This window comes from Tachypleus tridentatus, chromosome 13, assembly GCF_004210375.1.
Source record: "Tachypleus tridentatus isolate NWPU-2018 chromosome 13, ASM421037v1, whole genome shotgun sequence".
NCBI lineage: Eukaryota > Metazoa > Arthropoda > Merostomata > Xiphosura > Limulidae > Tachypleus > Tachypleus tridentatus.
Genome location: NC_134837.1, coordinates 132,963,168 through 132,987,139, shown reverse-complemented (window position 1 = coordinate 132,987,139; position 23,972 = coordinate 132,963,168). Strand labels below are relative to the sequence as shown.

At 31.9% G+C, this 23,972-nt stretch overlaps 1 protein-coding gene across 10 annotated transcripts in view; it reads right to left on the bottom strand.

Moving 5' to 3' along the window:
- The window catches only part of LOC143238878 (uncharacterized), a 79,787-nt gene that overhangs the window by 31,090 nt on the left and 24,725 nt on the right, over positions 1-23,972 (bottom strand). For 5 of the 10 annotated variants that reach the window (XM_076479487.1, XM_076479488.1, XM_076479485.1 and 2 more), the window contains 3 exons: positions 18,572-18,751; positions 4,934-5,059; positions 1,715-1,801 (listed from right to left, as the gene is read on the bottom strand). In XM_076479487.1, the coding sequence (XP_076335602.1) occupies positions 1,715-1,801; positions 4,934-5,059; positions 18,572-18,751 (393 nt within the window). The remainder of the gene's footprint in view (positions 1-1,714; positions 1,802-4,933; positions 5,060-18,571; positions 18,752-23,972) is intronic. The other 5 variants (XM_076479493.1, XM_076479492.1, XM_076479495.1 and 2 more) reach the window with 3 other exon arrangements.

Here is a 23,972-nt window from a genome sequence, read left to right as displayed (position 1 = left end):
GTAACAGATTTAGTGCTCAGAGCACTTTGTCTACAAGCTCAAATAAAGGCTGTATATTTTGAGCATGTTCTATGCTTCTCATATTTATTAAATCTGGCAGAAACTCATGCAGTTAGTGGTTGTGTATTGGCTATGGAACTTTTTGGCTTCCTACAAACCTTCTATACCTTCTGCTCAGCATTCACCTACAGGTGGAACAAAATTGTCCCTGGGTTATCATGTAAGCTAAAAGCTTTTTCAAACTATTCAAAAATTAGAAGCTCACTCTCTGCAATGTCAACTGATGCAAAAGAGAAGAAGGATAGCAAAAGTCAGCCACACAGAAGAGAAGAATGATAGCAAAAGCCAGGCACACAGAAGAGAGGAAGGATAGCAAAAGCCAGGCACACAGAAGAGAGGAATGATAGCAAAAGCCAGGCACACAGAAGAGAGGAAGGATAGCAAAAGCCAGGCACACAGAAGAGAGGAAGGATAGCAAAAGCCAGGCACAAGCATTACTGAAAAAATTTGAAACTGATCTACTAAAAGTTATATGGGACACTATTCTCAATTTCACCATAACAACAAACTCTTGCAAGCAAAGGAAGGTACAGTTATGATCTGTACAAGTGTATGGCACTCCAATATCTACCCACTTTGGACATTCATTAACTTCAAAACGTTTATCATTTCCATAATATGCATCGAGTTTCTGTTACAAAATAATCATTATCTATAAACCAATAAAGAATCAAAAAAGAATTTAACAGTTAGAGACATAGCTCAAAACACATGATAAAGAGATCTGGGTAAAAAATAGAACTTGCATATGTGGTCATTAACATGTTTACTGCTACAATACTTGGCATAATCTATGACAAGTGCTGATAAGAATTTTTGTGCAACATTGTTGTGTTTTTAATTTAAATAATAGTAATAATAACAATTCAAAGGTATGTAATCTTTATACTCATCAAATTTCTTTTATTTACAATGCCCATGTTCATCCTGAACACATGCAAACAAATGTTAAACTGCATATTTTCTCACTGATTTTGCTTTTGACCACAACACATGAAATTAGATATACTTTACTACTGACAAGCTTCATTCACTTTATCTGTTCAGAATTTTAAATAACTGTTTTAACCTTCAAAGAATACCCTATTCCTCACAAAGTTAAGCTTGATGCACACACAAATCAATTCTAAAAACAATTCTAGTGTTCTGAATATGCAAGAGGTAAAGACTTGCTGTACTTTGGTCTTGCTTTTCATATGTATAATAATTTAATTTTGTGGAAAAGGAAAAAAAGAAATAATTAAATAAATAAATAAACAAATTTACTTGAAAAAAAAATAATGCACCTACTAACATATATCCAATTATATTTACACTATATATACATATTTACATGTTTAAAGAGATGTACCTATTTAACCAAGAAAGGTTAACTGAAACTAACATAAATGTCTGCTGTTTATTAGTCATTACAAGTAGTTTAAGGTTTGGTTCTACCAATATGCTCCTATGCTTATGTTACAAAGTAAAAAGGTGTATTAAATATTGAATATAATATGAAGTTAGTACTGATAGCATGTTAACTTATGCAAGTTCTGAGTTACTTATAAATAAACAAGGAATTTTTCCAAAGTAAATGATCTTGCAAGATCTTAAAAAATTCTAGAACAGTAATTTGTTAAAGGTTACACATCAATCAATGTCATTTCCCTACCTGTCTGGTAAAACTTCTCTGACTCTTTATGCATTTTTTCCATTCTGATCTGTTCCAATGTTTTCACCTTCACGTCATTTTCTACATCTGTAAAATAATATATGCACATACACCAAATAGTTGTAGAAGCAAAAGTGACATTGTTTAATTAACTTTTAATTCAGAACATATCTCGTGTGTCCATAAACTTTCTTTAGTGCACAGCATTCCTTTACTATCTGCACTACCCAAAGATGTTAAAGCGTTTTAAAGTGGCATTTACCTCACAGGTCTGTAAACAGTGGTGAAAGATGAGCAAATAATCACATGCTGTGTTTTGAACATGCTTTTTAATACGTGAACTCAGACAATGTATTACAGAGCCTACATAGTTAAGGTCAAACCTTGGACATCTAAATTTATTTATGACACTTATTAAGAGACCTGTGTTACAGGAATCCAGTTTTTAAATTTAAAAGAATTATTTAAATGAAATATTGGTTTAAAGACAATTCTAAATTTAACATGTGGATAAATTTTATTATCCAAAATAGATTTAATTTTTTTCCTTTAATTGTGCAGAATGACTACTAGTAAACAGTAAAATGCAATAAACTGTTTCTTTATCTCCCACCTGTTACCTAATTTTTGAAGAGTTCAAAGCTTTTAAATAATTTCTGATAACACTATCAATTAATTGTACAGGACAACTATTTTTATTTTATGTAGAACATCCTTTATGTTTTGTATTTCTTCATAGAATGAAGAAAAAGAACTATGTTATAAGTCCAGCAAATTAAATTATGAATTAGGTTTTTGTTGTTGTTTTTTTAAATTCAAAAGGTTAAAAAAAATTTGTCCTGTAAGAGTTGACTTGTGACAGCACTTAGTGTTAAAATTTCTACCTAAATTAATAATCTTGGTATCTAAGAAAGATAACTTATTAGCAATTTGTTTTTCAGTTGTAAATCTAATATTGTTGTGTTGAGATAATTTTAAAATTATTGAATATCAAATTTCTTCTTAAAACCTACAATTAATCCTAAAAAAATTGGATTATGTAGAATATTTTTCTAGCTTTGAACAGTTACTACAGAAATTAAAACATATAACAATAGGTTAAGAAAAAGTTTCATAGCATAATTACTGAAATTTCAGGCTTAGAACTATCAGGACACTATGGTTTTGACCCAAAAAAGTTTGAAAATACTTACATAAAGAAGTTTTGACTTTAAAACATCTTAGCACAGTTGATAATTTAGTAATTCTTAAATCAGTAAAGGTAATGGTATAGTAAATTTGTAGCTACACAGGTTACATTCTGAATTAAGTATTAATTATCCAACAGTATGATAAAACCAGACAAAAAGAATCTTTCACATCACACTTCAACTTTTTCATTCTCAAAATATACTCTTCAAGAAAAGAAACGCAAAAGGCAAAATATGAGTCAAATTGTTAACAAGTTTATTCCGGGTAGTTCTGTATGACGTGTGAAACTTTGCACATTCACTGCTGAACATCCAAAGTCTGCAAAGGCGAAGTCCACGCTCACTAGGTGAAGTTTAACGTCACTCAACGTCAATAACAAGTATGCCCCCCGTGAGCATCAATAACTGTTTGGCATCTCCTGCCCATGGAAGCGATGAGATGACGAATCACATTCTGTGGAATGGCTGTCCACTCAGCCTGCAAAGCTGCTGCAAGTTGAGGTAGAGTCTGAGGTTGAGGTTGTCGCTGTCGCAGACGTCGGTCCAACTCGTCCCAAAGATGTTCGATGGGGTTTAAATCTGGTGATCTGGAGGGCCAGGGAAGAACGTTGATGTTGTGGTGTCTCAAGAAGACAGTGGTGAGTCGGGCTGTGTGAGGACGGACGTTGTCATGTTGAAAAACGTCGCTGACATTCACCATGATGGGTTGCACATGGGACCTAAGATTTTCTTCGACGTATCGTTGAGCTGTAAGATTCCCTCGAATGTGCAAAAGGTCTGTTCTGGCATTGTAGGCGATGGCAGCCCACATCATGATGCTGCCACCACCAAATCTGTCAACATCCTGCACACAGTTTGCTGCAAAACGTTCACCTCGGCGACAGTAACACGGGTCCTTCCATCCTGCCTACGAAGCATAAAACATGATTCATCGCTGAACCAAACATGCCTCCATCGTCAATGAGGCTATACCCGATGTGCCTGAGTCCACTGCAGCCGTTTTTGACGATGTTGCTGGGTGAGGATGACGCCTCTGACTGGACGTCGAGGTTGGATTCCTGCATCTCGTAGACGATTGCATATGGTCTGATCGGAAATCCTACGCAGCCCTGGTATGGTTGAGGCAGTAGACGTCGCAGTGGTGGTCCTATCCCAAAGGTGACGTAACCGGATGTTGCGATCTTGTGTGGGCGTGGTGACACGAGGTCTGCCAGATCGTGGGCAGTCACGAGTTGATCCATGTTGTTGGTGACGATTCCATAGCCTTGTGATGGTGCTTGGGTGGACATTCACAGCTCTGGCAACATCTGATCGAGATTAGCCTGCTTCCAAGCCACCAATGGCGTTGTTGCATTGTGCTTCAGTCAGTCTTGGAGTAACTGTATTGCGTGTCGATGGCTTAACACTGAGCTATGGAAACCGAGAACCCATCACTTTTATAGGGATTTTGCACATGTTGCACTTGCATGCGTTTTGGCGAAAAATCCGATGTTTTCCTCTGTTTTCTAAGTGCACAACTTTTATTGTCATTTTGGTCTGACAATCAGTGCCTTAACAAGTGTAACATCACATACTCTGAGATTGTAACGTTATTACATATATTTCTCTTTAAAATAACCCTTTTGCGTTTCTTGTTTTGAAGAGTATATTATGTGTACATCAGCTTGAATAGACCACATCAATCACTGTCCTTCAAATCCTTGTTAATAATGGGAGACTATGGTGAACAAAATAATATTTTTCTTGAATGTAGAGAACATTTCACTGCATTTTCATTAAATCATGTTTACCAAGTTGCAAGATTAATGGAAAACATTCTCAAGGTCGTTAAGTTTACATTTAATCTCAGGTACCCTTTTAAAATTAGATATATGTGCATTATATTATCTTATTTTCATGTCAGATCTCTCTCAAAGAGGAATAGTAACAATGTTTGAAAAATATACAAAACTAATGGGAAAACATTTTAACAATTTCCAAAGAAACCACCAATACAATTCAAATAAGAAGAGATTTAAGATGTACATACCTCCCTCAGGACTAAAATTTACCATTCTACTTGCATTAGGCCTAGATACATTTTCAATATTCACAGTTCGTTGAAAAAATGGGGAACTTTTCAGTGGGGTACTGTTGCAGCTTTCGTTGTCAGACTCTGAATACAAAAAATTAAAATGTAAGTTAAAAAAGAAATTACAGGTATAAACTACTTACAATAAAATGTTTGAAGATGTTTTGTTTCTTTTTTTACAACATATTTTGATGATCCTGTTTCCCCTTCTCTGCAATTTTTTTATTGTAAGGCATGTAATGATCAGAATGTCTAAATAATTTGGATACATTGAACAATTATGGATATGTTTTCCATAATTTTTGAATAAAATTTAAATATTAATTGCCTGCAGTAAGCATCAATGTAGTCACTATTGAAATATACATATATATATATATATGGCCAATTATGTTATATTAAAACCATTTTGAAGGTTCATTACATTGTGAAACTCCATGTCATCATGCCCAGTCACTATTTATCTGACTGACAACAGCCCTGAAGTGTAGTTTCCATAGCAAATGTTCTGTCAGAAGATTGCCCAAAGCTCACCACTCTTGTTTTCTATAACTCACCATGTGTGTAACTGTTTCCCAGTTCCCACTTCAGCACTCTGATCATAAATGTAATGTCTAGCAAAATTACAGGCATGTCTTTATATAATACAGCATGAATACCCATTTCATTCTCCAGCCATTTGATTTGTATATGACAGATGAATAATAACTGTAAGCTTTATTTTGGCCTCATTTCCTGAAGGAGATCCTTCCCTATCATGTTGCATGTTGTTGTCTGTGTCATGTAAATAACTTTTACCACTAACCTTTATGTTTGTGAATTCTCACTTCCCATAGATACCATATATTGCTTATTATGATTGGAATATGACATGGTTCAGGTCCCTTTCTGAATTATCCTGGTTTCCCACATTGTTCCATATTCCTTTGTTTTACAAAGCTATTATATACAAGGAATATCAAATCTTAGAAATTCCTTATTCCCAGCTATGACATATATATATGATCTGAGTGCATAAATATTTTGTCCTGGAAAAAGCTGTTAAAATCAATTAATTTTTAGCACTATCACACTACCAACATAATGCCAAATAATATGTCAAAAAGTAGTTCTAATACATTCTGTTTGTTCAAGACTACTGGTTGTAAAATGCTGATTTGCACGTTCAAAATTGTTTTAAAAAAATCTATTCGACCCCATGCTTGTAGAACAAGTTATTTCACACCTAAAACTACACCAGATAGATGGAAAACGTGCAATATCTAACATAAAGTTACTAATCTTGCAATTAAATTATGATTAGACAAGAAAATTTGCAAATTCTTTTATTCTAGTCCCACCAATCATACATCACTTTCACTAAATCTTTACCATACTCTATTCTGTTGATGTAGATATTTATAACCCTTTTTCATTTTAAATGTTCCATCCATAGTAAATTCAGAAAACAGTACTATGTTAACTCTTAGAATAACATTAACTTTAGTATTATCTGAAATTAGTCTGATCTACATAGGTAGCTTACTTTGATTAGAAGTTGATAATAATTTGGATATGAAACTTCAGTACTTTTACATGCCTGTTTCACAGTTACAGTAAACACAAAATAAACAATAGATACTTGTACATACACTTTACTGTCTACTCCCAGTCCCTGTAGTGTAAGCAATAATTACACAGTGTGGAATGCTTATATTCTATCTAGCTCATGTTTTGCTTGGGTTTGCGTGTAGTTTTATAACTATGTAAAAATGAGATGATGAATACAGTTCATATGTAGAAATATTCCATCATAAAAAATGAGAAAACTCTACATTAACAGAGATAACTTACATTTGAAGGGCTACTTGTTTTAACCCATCAACACTGCTGTTTTATACATTAACTTTCTTCTAGTGTGATAAATAGAAAACACAGCAGGTATTCAGTTTAAAGGAGGGGTGCTAAAAGTGTCCTATCTCAATTGGGGTGTTTTTGAATGTACCATTCTCTTTCGCCCCACTTGTGAGGATTAGAATAAACTTGTTACAAAGATTGGAGTTGTTTTGTTACTATAACTTTTGATGTCTTTCCTTTTACAAATCCGGTTTCAGAAATGTTCAGTTGAGGTAAAGTGGTGACAAAACAAGACGACAAAAAGATGACAATCAGTGGTCAGTATTTAGAAAGCATACCAAACATCCAGGTGTGTACGTGTATATTTATATGTATATACATATATACACACACAAACACACATATAAAAACACAAATGCATGAATAACACTAAATATTTTTGATATTAATTAAAGAAAAAAGAAAATAAAGGCATAATATAGACTTAAACAGCACTTTTCCAAGTTAGCAAGGACCTATAAATCTTATGTCAAGATTTTTGATGTGGGGGAAAATGGGAGAACCCTAAGAAAACTCACTTTCCAAGGATAGGCACCGAATAATTTACCTGTCCTGTGCCCTGCCTGTCAAAAAAGATCATAATGTTATTAATTTGCCCATAACTTTAAAAAATTGTCACGTTTGTGTTTGAGCACAGTACAAGTTGTATGGCAATAGTGTTTTGTGTGGTGCACATGATATGGTGTGAAAAGCAGAGGTGAGACTATTTCTTGTTTCTGCCTGTTTGTAGTAATTCTTGGCTAGTATGTCTAGCCTATCTTTCAAAAGAGGTAAATTACTTGTTTTATGTAAGAAAGTTACGGGAGTGAATTTTGGGAGCATGAATTACTCTTACAACATGATTTTGTTGGTGTTGGAGTTTGTCAAGCATTCTTGGTAACATGCAAATGGTGACTTGACAACCATATTTAATTATTGTAAGCTTTGTATATGTGTATAATGCTACTAGCCTTGCATCCTTTGTTTGAATCTGCACTTAGTTTGAAGTTTCATGTATTTTCTTCATGAAAAAACACTGAATGAAAGGTATAACTGTACAATATATATATTGTGGCAAATCTACAAGTTGCCCATGCGAGTCTTTTGTCAAAAGTAATTCCAAGAAATTTGGGTTTGAAGCATAGGTTTATTTCAATGTTATCTAATTTCAGTTTAACATTTTTCAAATTTTGTGTGTGTTTGTTTAGGCTTCTGTGGAAAAATATTTCTGTGAATTGCATCAATTACTAACAGCATTAAGAGATTTTTGTCCCAATCTGCAGCTATTAGTGGGTTTCTTGAGACACTCCAAACAGCAATGTCATCCACATACTGAGAATAATACATGCATGTCAGATCAAGGATAGGTATATTGTTAACAAATATAAGGTAAATAGAGTAACTACAAAACTGATTCCTGCAGAACTCCAGCTGTGATATCTATTGTTTTGGAAAGTGTGTTATTGACTTTCATTACTACAGTGCAGTTAGAAAATTTGAAAGCTATCCAGTAATGGCACTGTTAACATTCATGGATTGAAGTCTATATCTTGTAGCATTGTGTATGTGTTTGTCTTATAGCAAAGCCATATTGGGCTATCTGCAGAGTCCACCTAGGGGAATCAAACCCCTGATTTTAGCAATGTAAATCCATAAATTTACTGTTGTACCAGCGGGGGACATTGCATTGTGTCATACACTATCAAAATCTTTACATACATCAAGAAAGATATCTATTGTGGCTTGATTATTATTGAATAATTTAAACACTGATTGTGAGTCTGGTTTACTGGTCTATGGTCTATCTGAGGTTATTTTCTTCACACACACACACACACACACAAACAAACAAGTGTCTTTTTGCAACAACTCTTTGGCTAAACAACTTAACAGAGTGACATGTTTGAAGTTGTCAAGGTTAGAGCTGATTTTAGCTGTACATTTTAAAATAACTGTTACTACTGCTGTTTTCCACACATCAGGAAGGTATCCAGTTGCAAAAGAAAGGTTTGTAAGATTGACTAGGTGGTTAAGTAAAGTGTCACTAGCTTTTGTAAAAATGATGTTCCCAATTCCATCATGTCCAAGGGTTGAGTTCTTTAAGGTTTTGGTATGACAAAGTGAGTGAGTTTAGGAAGAAAACTAATATCTCTACACTGTTGTGTAGGTGTAGGCAAGGTGGTTCTTCTCAAACTGTTCTAATCCTAAGGAATGGTTCAAATATACATAGTATGATAATGATAATAAACCAAAGTTGTCGCAAACTTCAAACTGAAACAAAGAGTAGCTCTGACTGAGACTTAGTTTTACTTGTTTGATAAGCAATGGTTTTTGATGTTATCACTTTCTCAATGATTTCAAGTAGTAGGTTTGTAAAATCCCACACTTCATGCAGAATCTGGAATGTGATTTTTGCTGTTATCCTACAACGGTCATTGAAAGGAGTAGACAACATCTATAGTTAATTTCATCTACCTTCATTCACACCAAGGAAGAGAATATTAAATCACAAGCCTCAACCGTAACAATGTAGTTTGATGCAGTATCAAGTATCAACCAATTCAAGATTCTTGACAGTATTGCTGATAAAAATAGCATGGTAAGAATCACAAATATAAGCTACAAACACAAATTGGGTCAGAACCAATCCTCATTTTCACCACTTCAACCTTGTTAGAACTTGCATATAATGACAAGTGATTAAGGTTCAACTTTACATGATAGATTCTATTTAAAAAATACAAAAGTAACTTTCCAAACACAAGTTACATGAACTGTAAAAGCTGTTGTTGTTTATGTTACTTGATGATGAATCATCAACACGAGAACAGTTCAAAAACTGATTTGTTAAAATTCAAATATTTTAGTTACTTTTCATAATATAAAAACTCTTCTGTAACAAAACAAATAAATTAACCTTTTCAGTCCCAGTGACAAATGATATTCAATGTTTTGATGTGAAGTTATAAATATTAATTCTTAGTCAACAAAAAAATAAAGAAAACAAAATTCCAAAAAAGAAAATAAAAGGAACAGATATCAAAAGATTCTCCAAAAATTTATAGATGTCTAAAAAATAATTAGCAGACACAAGAAAGTGGACCTTCACTTGTTGAGATCATAAGTGCTTCATTTTTCACTCCTGAAACCTACTGTTGACCCACAATTAGATTTTATCTCACTAGATATAAAATACTACTAAACAGGTTAATATGAGCATCACATTATAGTAACAGTTAAATAAAGCACTGTGGTTTCAAATAGCTAAGCTTAGTTTGGCAAATACAAAACGGTATTTAGAGGTTTTTTTTAATTTTTTAAACACTACCCCATTTATACAAAACAAATTTTTCCCATCTCAGGGGACAGATAAAGCTAATGTGCCAATTTATTTCGTAACCTTGTAAAGGTTAATTGTGTTGCACTCTTGATTGAATTCAACTCAGAGCCAAAGCTCTTAGCAACTTATACTACCAATCATGAAAAGTAATTGTTGGACATGCTAAGAGCCACTCCATGTGGCAAATCTTCACTTTTATTATTCATGTTATGTTACATTTTAAAATTTGAATGACGGTGTGATTAACTAAGAATTCAGAGTAGAATATCCTGCTTGTGAAATAAGATTTAATATCAACATTCTCCCATCCTTTCAAGAGTGAATGTTAAGCATTGCCTGCATGCACTTCATTTTAACACATTTAAGGTAGCAGTCGTCATAAACACGAGACAAATGAACGCTCACAGCCACCACATTTTGCAAAATGTGTGTGTGTGTGTATATATATATATATATATATATATGCATATGACAATGGCCATTTTATGCAATCCAAAACAAAAAGTAAAGTATTATTTTTGTCCCTTCAAACACTGACACACTTCACAATTTCTATGAAAGTTCAATGTAGATCCTGCTCTCACAACTGCCCATAATTCTGTCTTGTTTATAATAGCCTTAAGAAATGCAAGACAGAATTTATTACAGACTTGAAAATTAAGAAACTAATGATTAATGTGTTTTTATAATGAATTTTCTTTTTCTCATAACAAGTTATACAGTTTTTTTCATGGTACATTTTACAATACCACAACTTAGTGTCATGAAAAGCAACATACAAGACTAGTTTTAATTTAGTGCTGTTAACTGCATTGTATTTGCAACTTTAAAAAAGTTACTTTATATCCTGAGGTTCTCAACTTTTATCTTTAATCCTTCCCTCCATTCACAAGACCTCATAAGCCTTGGCTTATAGCCTGTACCAATGTTTTTAATAAAAATAAATAAATAATAGTCCCTACTTTTGTCACAGTTTAATTGACAAAAAACATTCAAGCAAAACAACACTGGTTAGTCACGTCACTGCAATAAACAGAGTTCTCTCTGAAAATCCTGATTTGTCTAGTATCACAAATGCTTTAAACAGAATATTTCTACATGCTGAAGCTCCCCCCTATAGTATTTTGCTTAATCCATCTTGGAAAAACACTACTTTAGTCAACAGCTTGTCCAGAAAAATAAATAAACAAGTACTTGTCCCCTGTAGTTTTCTGTATAGTACAAAAAAAATCTTTGAACAGATTAACCTAATCAGTGTGAAATAGTTACTCTGTAAGTTATATCTTCAGCTCTTTGTACAGGGGTTAAGTTGACAATTTATTTATTATTAACTACAAAGCCACAGAATGGTTATAAACGCTCAGACCTGTAGATGAGCCACTGGATAGGGGACACGGATTAAAAAGTTTAAATCATTTTAAGACTCATATTCTATTGTCAAACCTACAGTGATAATGAAAAATCCTGACACAAGAACTACAAAGATACATGCTATTGAAATAAATATGTTTATTTTAGTTTCAATTCAAAGTATGAACATTAACAGTGTACCAGTATACTGTAAAAAGTAAATTTCACATAAAAATTCTTAAAAAAGTCATAAGTTTTTGGAACATAGTATGAACAAAATACACATAAAAAAATTAATAAATCACAGTCTCTTTTAACAACACATTTAATACTACAGAAACATTTAATCATAACAGTAGATTTCAATGTTGCAAGGACATGGAAGTATTAATCTAACACATAAGTTTGGTATTAATAAACATAGCCTATTTTAAAGTCAAATTTGTTTTTGCTGACTAAACAGAATATTGTACCCTCTTCTTACAATGTATAGAAAAAGAAACAAAACATGGCTTATAAATAAGAGCATAAACTGAAAATTCAAATAATATAATTTCCACACAAGTTAGTTTTAAAAATCTTGAATCTCACTCTAATATTTACCACTTTCAAATATAAATACTGAAAAATACTGATTTTTCACTACACAGTTAATTTATTATAATAATGTTGTACTTGTTATGCCAGTACCTTCTAAAAACCTTAGTACATTTGAACACAAAGAAATGTACTTCAAGCTTAACAATGATCTATAAACTATTTACAGATCATTCCAAAACTAAAGACTACCATCAAAACTACACATTTTCTAAAACATCCTTCAAAAACACTTAAACTGATCAACTTACAACTCCTTGTTTTTGAAATTAAATCATTTTTTAGTCACAGTACTGAACAATGATAACTACAACACAGGTTTTAACTTCAATCTAACCAAAGCATGCTTGCTTAATTCTGCCCAAATATGTAAAACTATACGACGACTACTTTGAATGCTTCTCCAATATGTAACAACAATTATATCAAATTTCTAACTCAATCCTGCTTCTAAGGATATTGGATAAAAAAATGTTGTATATACTTGTCAATTAATTGCTTGAATATAAGCTATTGTTATACTAATGCAAAAGTAGAAATAGTTACAGACAATATCTAATAAATGGGATTCACGAATACACACTTACTAAAGAGTGCTACATCAAGAAACAGATGGATTAAATATCGTTTGTATTACTTTTCAATATAACATTAAAATTGTATAATCCTATTTAGTTTTAGAAACAAAAACAAAAATTTTAGCTATCTAAAAACCAAGCTTTCTACAGATCTATAAATATACCTCATCGTAAAAGAAACTACTGATGTAAAAAATAACATTGACAGTCATGCAGTTTCCATCTAGTCTAAGATAACATGAAGTATGAAGCAACTGGTTAACACTTTGCCACATGAATTTTATAGGCAAAATATATTTTTCAGATATTTGTTTGAGAGAAAAGACAAATTGGTCAATGTGCTATGCTCACCATGGGTAACTGAACCCCAGAATGTAGTGCTGTAAGTCTGTATGTTAACCACTGTCCCACTTGGGGATTTTCTCAGACCTTTATGAATGTCTAACCAAAATAAGACCAATCATCACTTTACACGTAAATTCAAGAAGCAGAAGTAATATTTTACATTGTGCATATGTATATTTGTTATTTTTGTAAAAAACAACAAATTCCCTTCTCTACTAGATAAACTTGGTCACAGTTTCAGAATATAGTGGCCAACATTATCCCTTTCCAAACTATATTTTATTGATTATATATGTTATTGAAAAAAATGCCCTATAAACCATACGCCATTAGATTCAATGTAAAAAAAACACTCGTTGAAACATGTTCCTGTGAAAAGCAAGGACTAAAGAACAATTCTAGCACATTAGTAAAAGTTACATATAAGATGTGTAACTAATGTGTTTTAAAACAGTATAACATGCCTTCAGTTGCAGCCATGATACCTTCTATCACTTTAAAAGTGTTTTACACTGAATTACAGTTTAGGCATTAAACCCTTAGTTTGAAGCCTTTATCTCGCAGCTACTGACAAGCTTGTCACTAAATCAGGTATCATATATTCCAACAATGTTTATGTGATGCAAGAAGGGTTTAATTGACTCAGGTGGTCAAATGATCAAAATTTCAGTTCTCTTCAAAAAAAATAAATTATGTTACATACTCAACTGTTAACAGAGAACACATGATTGTATTATTACAGCAAGTGAAAAGATGTAAAAATGTTAAAAGCATGGTATATACTTTTTCTTATTTCTATGGATTTATATATTTTTTGTTTCCCAGCATAAAAACAGCCATACAACATACACACACACACATCAGAGGCATTGGAACCACTTGCACTTACGTCTTATATAGCAACCAAAACAATAATATTAATTTTTTGAGGGACATTTCCCCACACCCCTTACATTGAGTAGTCACAGCACAGCAGAGGAACTGCTATTAGCAGCTTCTTATACTTTCAATCTCTTATTGTAAAACCTGTATGTCTAGCCAAGCACCCGCACTTTGCGTCTTCCTACACCACTGAACATATATATAAACCATACATTTAATCATGCCTCATGTTTATAAAAAGATTACTATCTCTCTTCTTGTACTAATGCATCTTAATTTTAGATATTACAAATCCTTACAATATAAGAACAGCATATAAACATCAAGAAATCAGTCATGAAGTATGTATAATGTTTTGGTTAACCACTTTCTACTTTACACTCACATTTGTAAACTTTGCTATGACTACTTAATGTTATGCTATTTACTAACAGGTCCAAGTATGTTAACATGCCTATTTTAATAGAGGCTTTTTTAAGAAGCAAAAAATTATATAGCAGTTTTCTCACTGGTTAAAAACTTCATGAATGACATATTATGAATTACATATTTTATTTCAAATTATGGTTTTTTATATGTAAACTGCATATTAAAAAAAACAACTTTTGAATATTACAGTTTAACTTAGATTTCTGAATATTGTTTTCACTACTTAAGGAACAAAAAACAATTTACTGAATTTACTGGTTTTAAAGGTAAGTTAAAGCAAGAAGAAAATTCTGCATAAAGAGTTGTATTTCTTTCTTTTAAGTTAAGAATAATATTTATTTATAGGCATTAATGTGCATTACATTATAAGAGCAAGAACATTTTATTACTTCATATTTAAACTTCATCAATAATCATGTACTTTACAAACAAGTAAATAATTCTGTAAACAACTTACACTAATTAAATAACCTAAAAGTATTAACCACGATAAAAAGAATTATTTTAGACAATTTTTTCCAATAACTGTTAGTGCCTTTTACCACTACTTGACCCCAGAATATCAGACCAAGTACTAATGAACTACTTTGCTTGATGCAGAAAGACCATTAGAAACATCAAATGACTTTTGGGAATGAAAAACATTTTTTACTCAGATGAAGTTTGGTGACTTAGTCAATGCTGATTGTCCACAACAGTATTTTTGCATTCCTTTCAAATGTTTTCTATCAAATATAAACTGCTTGAGATGGAAAGTAAATATCAAAGTGTGTGATGTTTAAGTTACTTTCAAGTTAGTAAAGACTAAAATGAAAGTGACAAAAGTACAATTAATGTTTGGGAAAAATAAACAGACCAAATTTCTTGGTCTACAAAAATTCATGTAAACTGAAGTGTTTTGGAAACAAAGATAAGAGGTAATAATAATAATATTAAAAATATTGCTCAATAATTTTACAGGCAAATGATAGATATGTCTTTTTAATGACTTTGATTATAAGTTACGACTGATCAACTCATTCATTCTTACACATTATAATAGGTGTGAAAAAGCATGAAACATAAGCCTTATATACATTATCAGAACTAAATAAATATATGAAAACACTCAGTGTGTGTCTTTACAAAATCATGAAATGTTGACAGGCACATACTTTTAAAATTTAGTAATTAGATTAAGCTGGAAAAATTAAAGCTCAGGTTTATATTGTACATTTTGTATTCTGAACTGATTGATAAGTTCAACTGTTAAACCTATAAATGAGGTAATATTCACCAAACTAAGCAGAAACATTTAGCACAAACACTACTGGTAAGTGTGTTCAACTCAATTCACTACCAAGAGATCTTACATATAAATCCTACTTTCCAAAACAACAGTGAGTCTCTTTTATTCAAATTTTTGATCCCATATGCATGAAGTGTTAAAAAAAATGTTTTAAGTGTACAATATTGTTGATAAGTTTGGATGGAAATCAAACAGTTTGGCATGGCATTTTTTACTTTTATGTTTCCAAGTCTTTCTGCATAAAATACAGAGGCACTTACCAAATGATAGTGTACGAGTGCTTGTAGGTAAGGACTGCCTGCTCATATTTACATAATAAACATGTTATGATTCATAACCTATACTTTACAGGGCTCTATGATATTACACTATAGTATTACATGAATGGCATGTTTTATTTGATTGATATGTGAGCTGACCTTGTGTTGTGTGACTGACCAATGTCCTTGTTGAGGTCAGGAGAGGTTTCTAGATGTTTGATGATGATACTACTTACATAGTACTTCACTTTGTACTTTTCTGTTAAGAATAATATATAAGAACCTGAATGGTGCTGTAGTTAGCTCTGTTGAATGTGGAAGAGAGTGAATGTGAGTGTTTAGTTTGAATTTGTGACCAAAGTTTGCCACCTTCACAGCAAATTTGTAATTAAACATCTTCATATTCTTCAAAACCAGATTCTTGTCCATGGAAATGGAACATGGAGAGGTTTTTTTTTACTTATGGTGGCAAGGTAGTGTACCATGATGTATTTGGTATTTTCATACACTTATTCACTGATTAATGCCAGTCATCATTTCAGAAATGGAATGAGAGACAGAATGGAAAGCAAATCACTAACCACTGAAAAAGAAACAATTTCAGTTTGTGAATAATCTTCTCATTCCAGCCATGAGACTTGCCAATTTAGCCTTAAGAACAGTCACTTGAAATAAAAAGAGTGTGCTCTGCTAAAAAAATCAAAATATAAAGGCCCTGAGTACATACATCTTACTAAAATACTTGAAATCTGTTAGCAATGTGTCAGATGTTATAAGTATTCTTTCACAGATCATGTTATATTAAACATGCATTCAAAAGTTTTTTGAGCTACTACTTTATGAATGTTCAGCATCAAAATGTAGATTATAAATCAAATTTTAGAATAATACTTTGTTTAATTTTTTAACTTAAAAATGAACATTAAAAACACAATTAACCATCAATTTTTATGTGTCATACATATAGTATTTTGAATGCAGTACTAATACAAGTTAGATGTTTGTGATGTCCTGATACAAATTCTATATCTTCTTATGAAATATAAAGTCAAATGACCAATACTGACAAGCTAGAATATGAAATAAGTACTTCCTATCTTTTTTATTTGCTGAAATGTCACTATATCTAGTGAATCAAACACTCTGGCCCCACCCACGTTTTCCACTTTTGGAAATACACTTTTACATACACCCAATTTGCACCTTTATGATTTTATAGCCAATCAAAAGCTAAGAATTTCCCTCTTGAGGTTTTCTCAGGCTCTTGAAGGTGGATGGTTCCCAAAGTTATTTCTTTTGTCTTGAATCTTGGAAGATTTTGTTCAAAACACAATAATTTTTAGTCAAATATACAGTTTAGTTGATATGCCTAATAAATTTACATTGTAATTGTGGAATATTGATATAAAAATTTATGATTTTTTGTTATTTCAAATTGTATATATAAAAACCTAAAAAGTTATTTTGTTTTACATCCTCCATGTGCTATATTCAGTAAATAAGGAAGGTATGACATGCCAGATATATAGCAAACAAGTACAAAATTCTTTACAATCATAAGTAGTGGATGACATTGTTTTCTATGTTTTTTATTTACTGTTCTATGTTTTATTAAAATTAACTAAAATTTAAGAACTTATTTGTAAATAGTAATAATAAGTCAGATGACCTTGTGAAAGCCAGTTTACTGAATACTGTAAAGTGGGTGCATGTGCACCACATCATTGCAACTTCTGGAATATTAGTCAACATGAATGAAAGCTCAATAATACAAAATATATAATATATATAAAGATGTATAATATTATGCATACTATAGAGGTACTTAGATTAAATGTTTGTGGATTTGTTATAATTTGTAGACATGCTAGAATGCAAAAAGTGTAAGTTATATCTATTTCCTAATTTTTTATGGTGATTACAAGGTTGTTCAAATCAACAGAACCAATACAGAGATACAATATTGAAAATATAGTTTTCATAAACAATACTTGGTAATTATCCGGAGGTTATAAAAGTACTGCAGGTGAAATTTGACAATTTTCTGATGCATCGGTATTTGAAAAGAAAAAATGAGCAAGCAAATAACTAGCTAAAAAATATTAAACTTTATAAATAATGTGATATTTCATGTATGAAAGCCTTATAATGTTTACTGATAATCTACAAAATTTCCTAAGGGTACACATACTGCATGAAAAATTATAGTATGAAAACTCAAACCAACATAAAATGGTTATGAGGTTGGTCGCTTGGATAAAGCTTACAGTGAGAGAGTTAAAACTGCTAAAAAAAATGTAATCAAAACATTATACAAGAGAACAGGTTTTCCTTTGATTGGGTAATACTATGGATTCACCATTTAAACAGATCTACACTGTTTAAAAAGAATATTTCACCAAACTTTATATTTTTCTTTACGTACTAAGCTACCATTAAAACTAGTATTAAATAAGCCTACCATTATAAACTAGCAGACAGGAAACAGTTCCACTCTTTTATCAGTTTCTACATATAACTAGCAACTTAGCACTACGTATAAAAGGAAAACGTGTAGAAAACAAACACAATTAAATGGAATAAAGCTACAGGTGTTAGTAGATCTGCAAAGCAAGTACTTGAACATTTCAAAGAAAACCTATTTACTACTACCTTCACCTTCTTCAATGCTGACAACAACAGGGGCTATTACTTGAGACATGCTAGTTACTCCAATCCCCTGACTTCCCAGTTGATTTGTGGAAGACACTTGTTCTCCATATCCACCTGGTATGGTACTTGTAATAGAACTAGTTACAGCCACTGACTGGTTGTTTACTGGAAGAATCACTACTTGAAAACAGGGACAAAGAAGATTAGTTAATTCATAGATTAATCATGATTAACATCACAATTAAAGCATCTTCTTTTAACGTATTCCATTAATATTTATTACAACATAATTGAATACTTAGTAGTTACAGAAAAAGTAGCCAACTGTCACACTCACACATGCAAGGGCTAAACTCAATGTGGCAATTCCAAATCACCTTTAATTCAGCAAAAAAGTTAACAGAAATTCATGATTACTTTTTAAGGTAATCTTGATAACAAAGAAGCCACCAATGAACATGACATCAAATCACATTGTACAGTCAATGATACACTTTACTGACTGAAAATTTTACTCGTGAAAAGTTTCTCAACAGAAAATTTAAGGAATCACTTTTGATTTACTCCAGACACCCTTCAATTAACATGTAGATTGCCTTACCTCTATAAAACTTTTTATTTAATTATTTTCAAACTTTTACTATTATGATTGGTGATTGTAACCCATTTAAAACTACTTTTAGCACACTTCATATGTACAGCTTCAATATACTCACTAATACAATTTAATACTTTAAGTAGTGTAGCTAACAAAATGTGTCTGTGGATAATGCAGATTTCATTGCATTATCCACAGTGGTTAAAGGATTTATGTGGCAAGAGCAAGAACAAAATAGATACCTTATGTGTTAATACTTATTTAAGACTAAATTGGTAAATTATTTTCAACTATAAAAAACAAAACAAAAAACCAACCAACAAACAAAAAACTTTAAAAGCTCTGCATGTTTTGATGGAAATAACTCCACCACCTTCAGGATAATAAAAAAACAAGGTACATACATAAAGTTTCTCGTAAACTTACGTTAATGTGTAATTGTTGTGCTTTTACGGTGGCACCATTTATAATAATTTCCAAAAATTTACTTCCATGGCTCCTGGGCCTAAACCTCCATTTTTTAAGGATTCTCTCGTGTGCCATTACCTGTTTCAGAGTTTGTACCTTATCCCAGTCAATAACATGTCTAGCCTTTGCCACATGTTCTGCCAAAGACAGCAGAATAGCCAATGATTCCACTGTGTAAAGCTTTTAATGCACAATAACCAGTTTTCAACCAACCAAACTGTATTAAAATAAAATTTTACCTTTTAACAATCAATAGGGAGCTGTTTACATTATACACATTCATTAATAATCTAAATTGGAGTGTAAAAGAGTTAATAAATCTTGAGTTTCAAGTTCTCTTTCCACTAACAGTAACAGCCAAAAAGTGCATACTTTTACCCTTGCAATATAAGAAATTTTTACAAGTTTCAACTAGGTTCAGAGGGAATAATGTAGCCACCATGAAGTATTTTTGGAACTTTAAGTTTAGTTTTGCCAGCCTAGCATATTGCATTTTTGTTGCAAATCAAAAGATTTAAAAACTTCTATCTAGTCTCTCCATTAAATTACAAAGTAAAAACTATAGCTGAAATGTTCAGAATAATAAATTTGTGTTCAATTATGTTATTAGTATTTGTTTTGTTTTAGATAATTGGTTTGGTTTGTATTTCTAGCAAAGATACACAGGGGGCTATCTACATTAGTCTTCTCTAATTTATTAGTGATAAACTAGAAGAGATGTAGCTAGTCAATACCACCTACTGCCAACTCTTGGGCTACTCTTTCACCAAAGAATAGTGAGATTGACCATCACAATATAATGTCCCCCAGAGCTGATGTGGATTTGAGCCAGCAACCCTCAGATGGTGAGTTAAGCACTTCAACCACCAGGTCATGCATTTTAGGTAAAATAATCCAAACTGCTAACATTAATTCCACTTTTGTTTGTAATTTATATTTGGCAACTTTGAAACTTCCTTCCTATCTGCATGTATAAAACTTTTGAACATATAAAACAAAGCTACAAATCTCTACTGATTGTACAAATAGTGTCAGAAACTATAAATTCAACTGGCTGCATTTTTCAATAAATATTAAAAACACGTAATACCAAAAAATATCTTAAATTACGGCATTTTGGAAATTTCTTAAATTCCAGCATCAGTGTTAAAATACCCCAAAAAGTAAGTTCTTAATATTCAAACCATAGAAAATAAAACTGCCAATTAAACAAGTTTTTGTATTCAATTAGACATTTAGAAAGAACAGATTTAAATGGGAACAGTATAATGACATGAAAACATATGGCATATGTTTAATAAATAACATTGTTAAAAGAGACCATTACAGATAAAGGCTTAAAAATAAGTAAAAACACAAAATAATAATAATAAATACCAAATAAAAATACTGAGAATCTAGAACTGATCACATCAATGATGACAAGAAGGAGTTGTTATTATTTAATGTTGGGTGATCGCTAAAAATGAAGAGGCTTTTTTAAATCTTTGGTTTCTGTGTCAAAAATTTCACCATTTTTTTTTAAGTACAAGGTGATTGTTATTCCCACTAAGCAGCAACTGGATACAAAACTCAGGTGAATTAGTATCTGTTCCTAGCTGAAATTCCCATGTTCTCATATGCACATATCTATTAGTACACAGAATTGAGTAGTGTCTTTGGTTTTAAACATATTCTTAATTCTAATTGTCAACATAAATAGAAAACTTAGCTCAATTTGTGGGTTATATGTTTTGATTACTTTTTGAATCTGATATTTCAGTTTACAACTTCATTTGCTAATATAAGTAGTGATAAAAACTAGTGGGTATTTTGAGACAGTGTGCGAGTGTTTGGTAGATTCTATTTTATTTCTTAAAATTTTTCATGTTTTGAAGTATAATAAATTAAAGGGATAACCATTACTTTGTACTATGTTAACAATTTGTTTTTATTTTTTGAGTGAAGACAGAAGTGGTCAGAAAAGATATCATATGCTCTGTTTTGAAGTACACATATATACACCAAATGTTTTCAAAATATTAGCTGATTATTGTTTAAATTATACTGAGCATATTTAATACGGTAATAAAATATGGAAACACCTAAGAAAAATATGCAAATTTGCATTTCATTAACATTAAATGAGCTTGCCAAAAATAAAAATAAAAGGGGTAAAAACAGATATTTTTAATGATATTTATTTGTCTTATTAAATATCTGATCAAAACATGGAGGAAAATATGTAAAACACTAAAATCAGAGATAGTTTAATCAGATACCACCTTACAAAATTTTAGTCTTGTCATGCTATTCTTATGACACAAACAGACATTGATACAATTATCAGGCTATTTACTGCTAGTAAAGGTCTTACGAGTTTCCATCTTGATTTGTGAGCCATTGAAATTCTGGCTGATACGTTGTCCAGGCTGTACGAATTAGCTCCGTCAGCTATTTATTTGTAAGGATTGCATGATGCTTCGACTTCACAAGCTTCATTACAGGGTACAGTGATGAACAGCATGTTGTGCTGAAAATTGAGATGAGTCACACACTGGTTTTCTTCAGTTCAGGATACTTTATTTCTGGAACTTGCTTTCAGAATTCAATTGTAGTATGGGATTTATGGATCACCTTTAGACCCAGGTCCTCCTGTAGTTCTATTAGTTCCATTTCCACAGCAGATGATTTTGTAACCAGAGGTTTGAGAATTGAACAACCATCATTGATCACATCAAACATGAATGGATTTACAAGAAAGATGAAGCAGGGTTTCAGCTTCTGCAAGTCCTCAAACTTGTCTAGGAAATTATCAAGCAGTCCTTGTAATTTATCTTTGTATTCTTCCAGTTTGTGGTCTTTTATTTCAATACCAGGGAACGTACTTACTCTCCTTTTGAGACTGGGAAAGTAACTGAAGTTTCTTGACAATATGTCTCTTTGAAAAAAGTCTTATTTTATTCTAAAAGCTGAAAATTGTCTGAGTAAGATCAGAAACAATCTTATCCTTCCCCTGGAGTGCCAAACTAAGAGTTTGTAGATGATTCATTATATCAGTAAGAAACATTAGATCTTGCATTCATTCATCATTTCGCAGTTGAGGATAAAATCTTTTCCCTTCTTCACAAAAAGTAATAATTGACTCCAACAGATCCACAAACCTATTTAAGACATTGCTGGTTGACAGCTACAGCACAATGCAGTAGAAAGAGACATCACTGGGTTTATCTTAAAGCTCGAGTTCTTTAATAAAATTTTTGAACTGTTGGTGGGTCTTCCCATTTAAGCGTATGAAATTGAAAATTTCAAGAACAAATTTCTTAACATCTTCATACTTGAAGTATCTGGCTGCCAGATGTTCACAATGAATAATGCAATGAACAGGGAGAAATTCTGGAAAGCTGGGATCACTTTTCATAAGTGCAATTAATCCTGCATTTTCTCCTACCATCGCAGGTGCTCCATTTGTTGCAACACTAATGAGTTTATCCTTAACAGTTTGTTAAGGCTCTGTTAAGTGAATTTTTAATGTCAACACCACGAGCTGTTTCTTTTAGTGCCACTAAGTCCAACACATATTCTTTCACAGTTACATTAGAAGAAACATAATGGATAAATACCGCCAGGTGTGGGTTATCTTGTACGTCCATAGATTCGTTAAGGGCTAAACTGAATGAAAGGGAATTATTTAAATCATTTTGCATTTTGCCTGCAACATCAGTACTGATCTATGAGATATGTCTCTCTATAGTGTGGCGTGAAGCTGGTGTTTGTACTATTAGTGTTCTTTGCATTTAACACTGCAACACTTCAGCTATATTTTTCTTAAAAAATTCTCCATCAGAATATGGGCATTTAGCACGAGCAATATTCCACGATATAACAAAACTAGCTTCAGTCATTGTATCAACTTCCTTACTGAACATTGTCAACAGTGTCTGCTGGCTATTTAGTGATGATTGTAACACAGTTAACTTGTTTTTCCATAATTCTGATTCAGGTGGATAATCAGACAAAATATTTTGTGATTTGTTTCATAGTGGCATTTCAAGTTACTGACTTTGTAATGACTGAGTAACACACTGCAGATAAGATGCAAAGGATTAACTCCTCTAATGGTGAATGCAAAATTTTCCTATCACTCTGGCTCAAAATTTCTGTTTTTATCTTCATACTTTCACTTCTTACAATTTGATGACACCATCTTCCTTCACTAAATTTTTACAGACACTTCTAAAAAATTAAAGTGAAAAGAAACAATAAGCTCCAACACATGCAATGAAACCAAATTCTACAGTGCCCAGTATCACACTAACACTCCTCTAATTTCACTGCCTGCAACACAGCCACAAT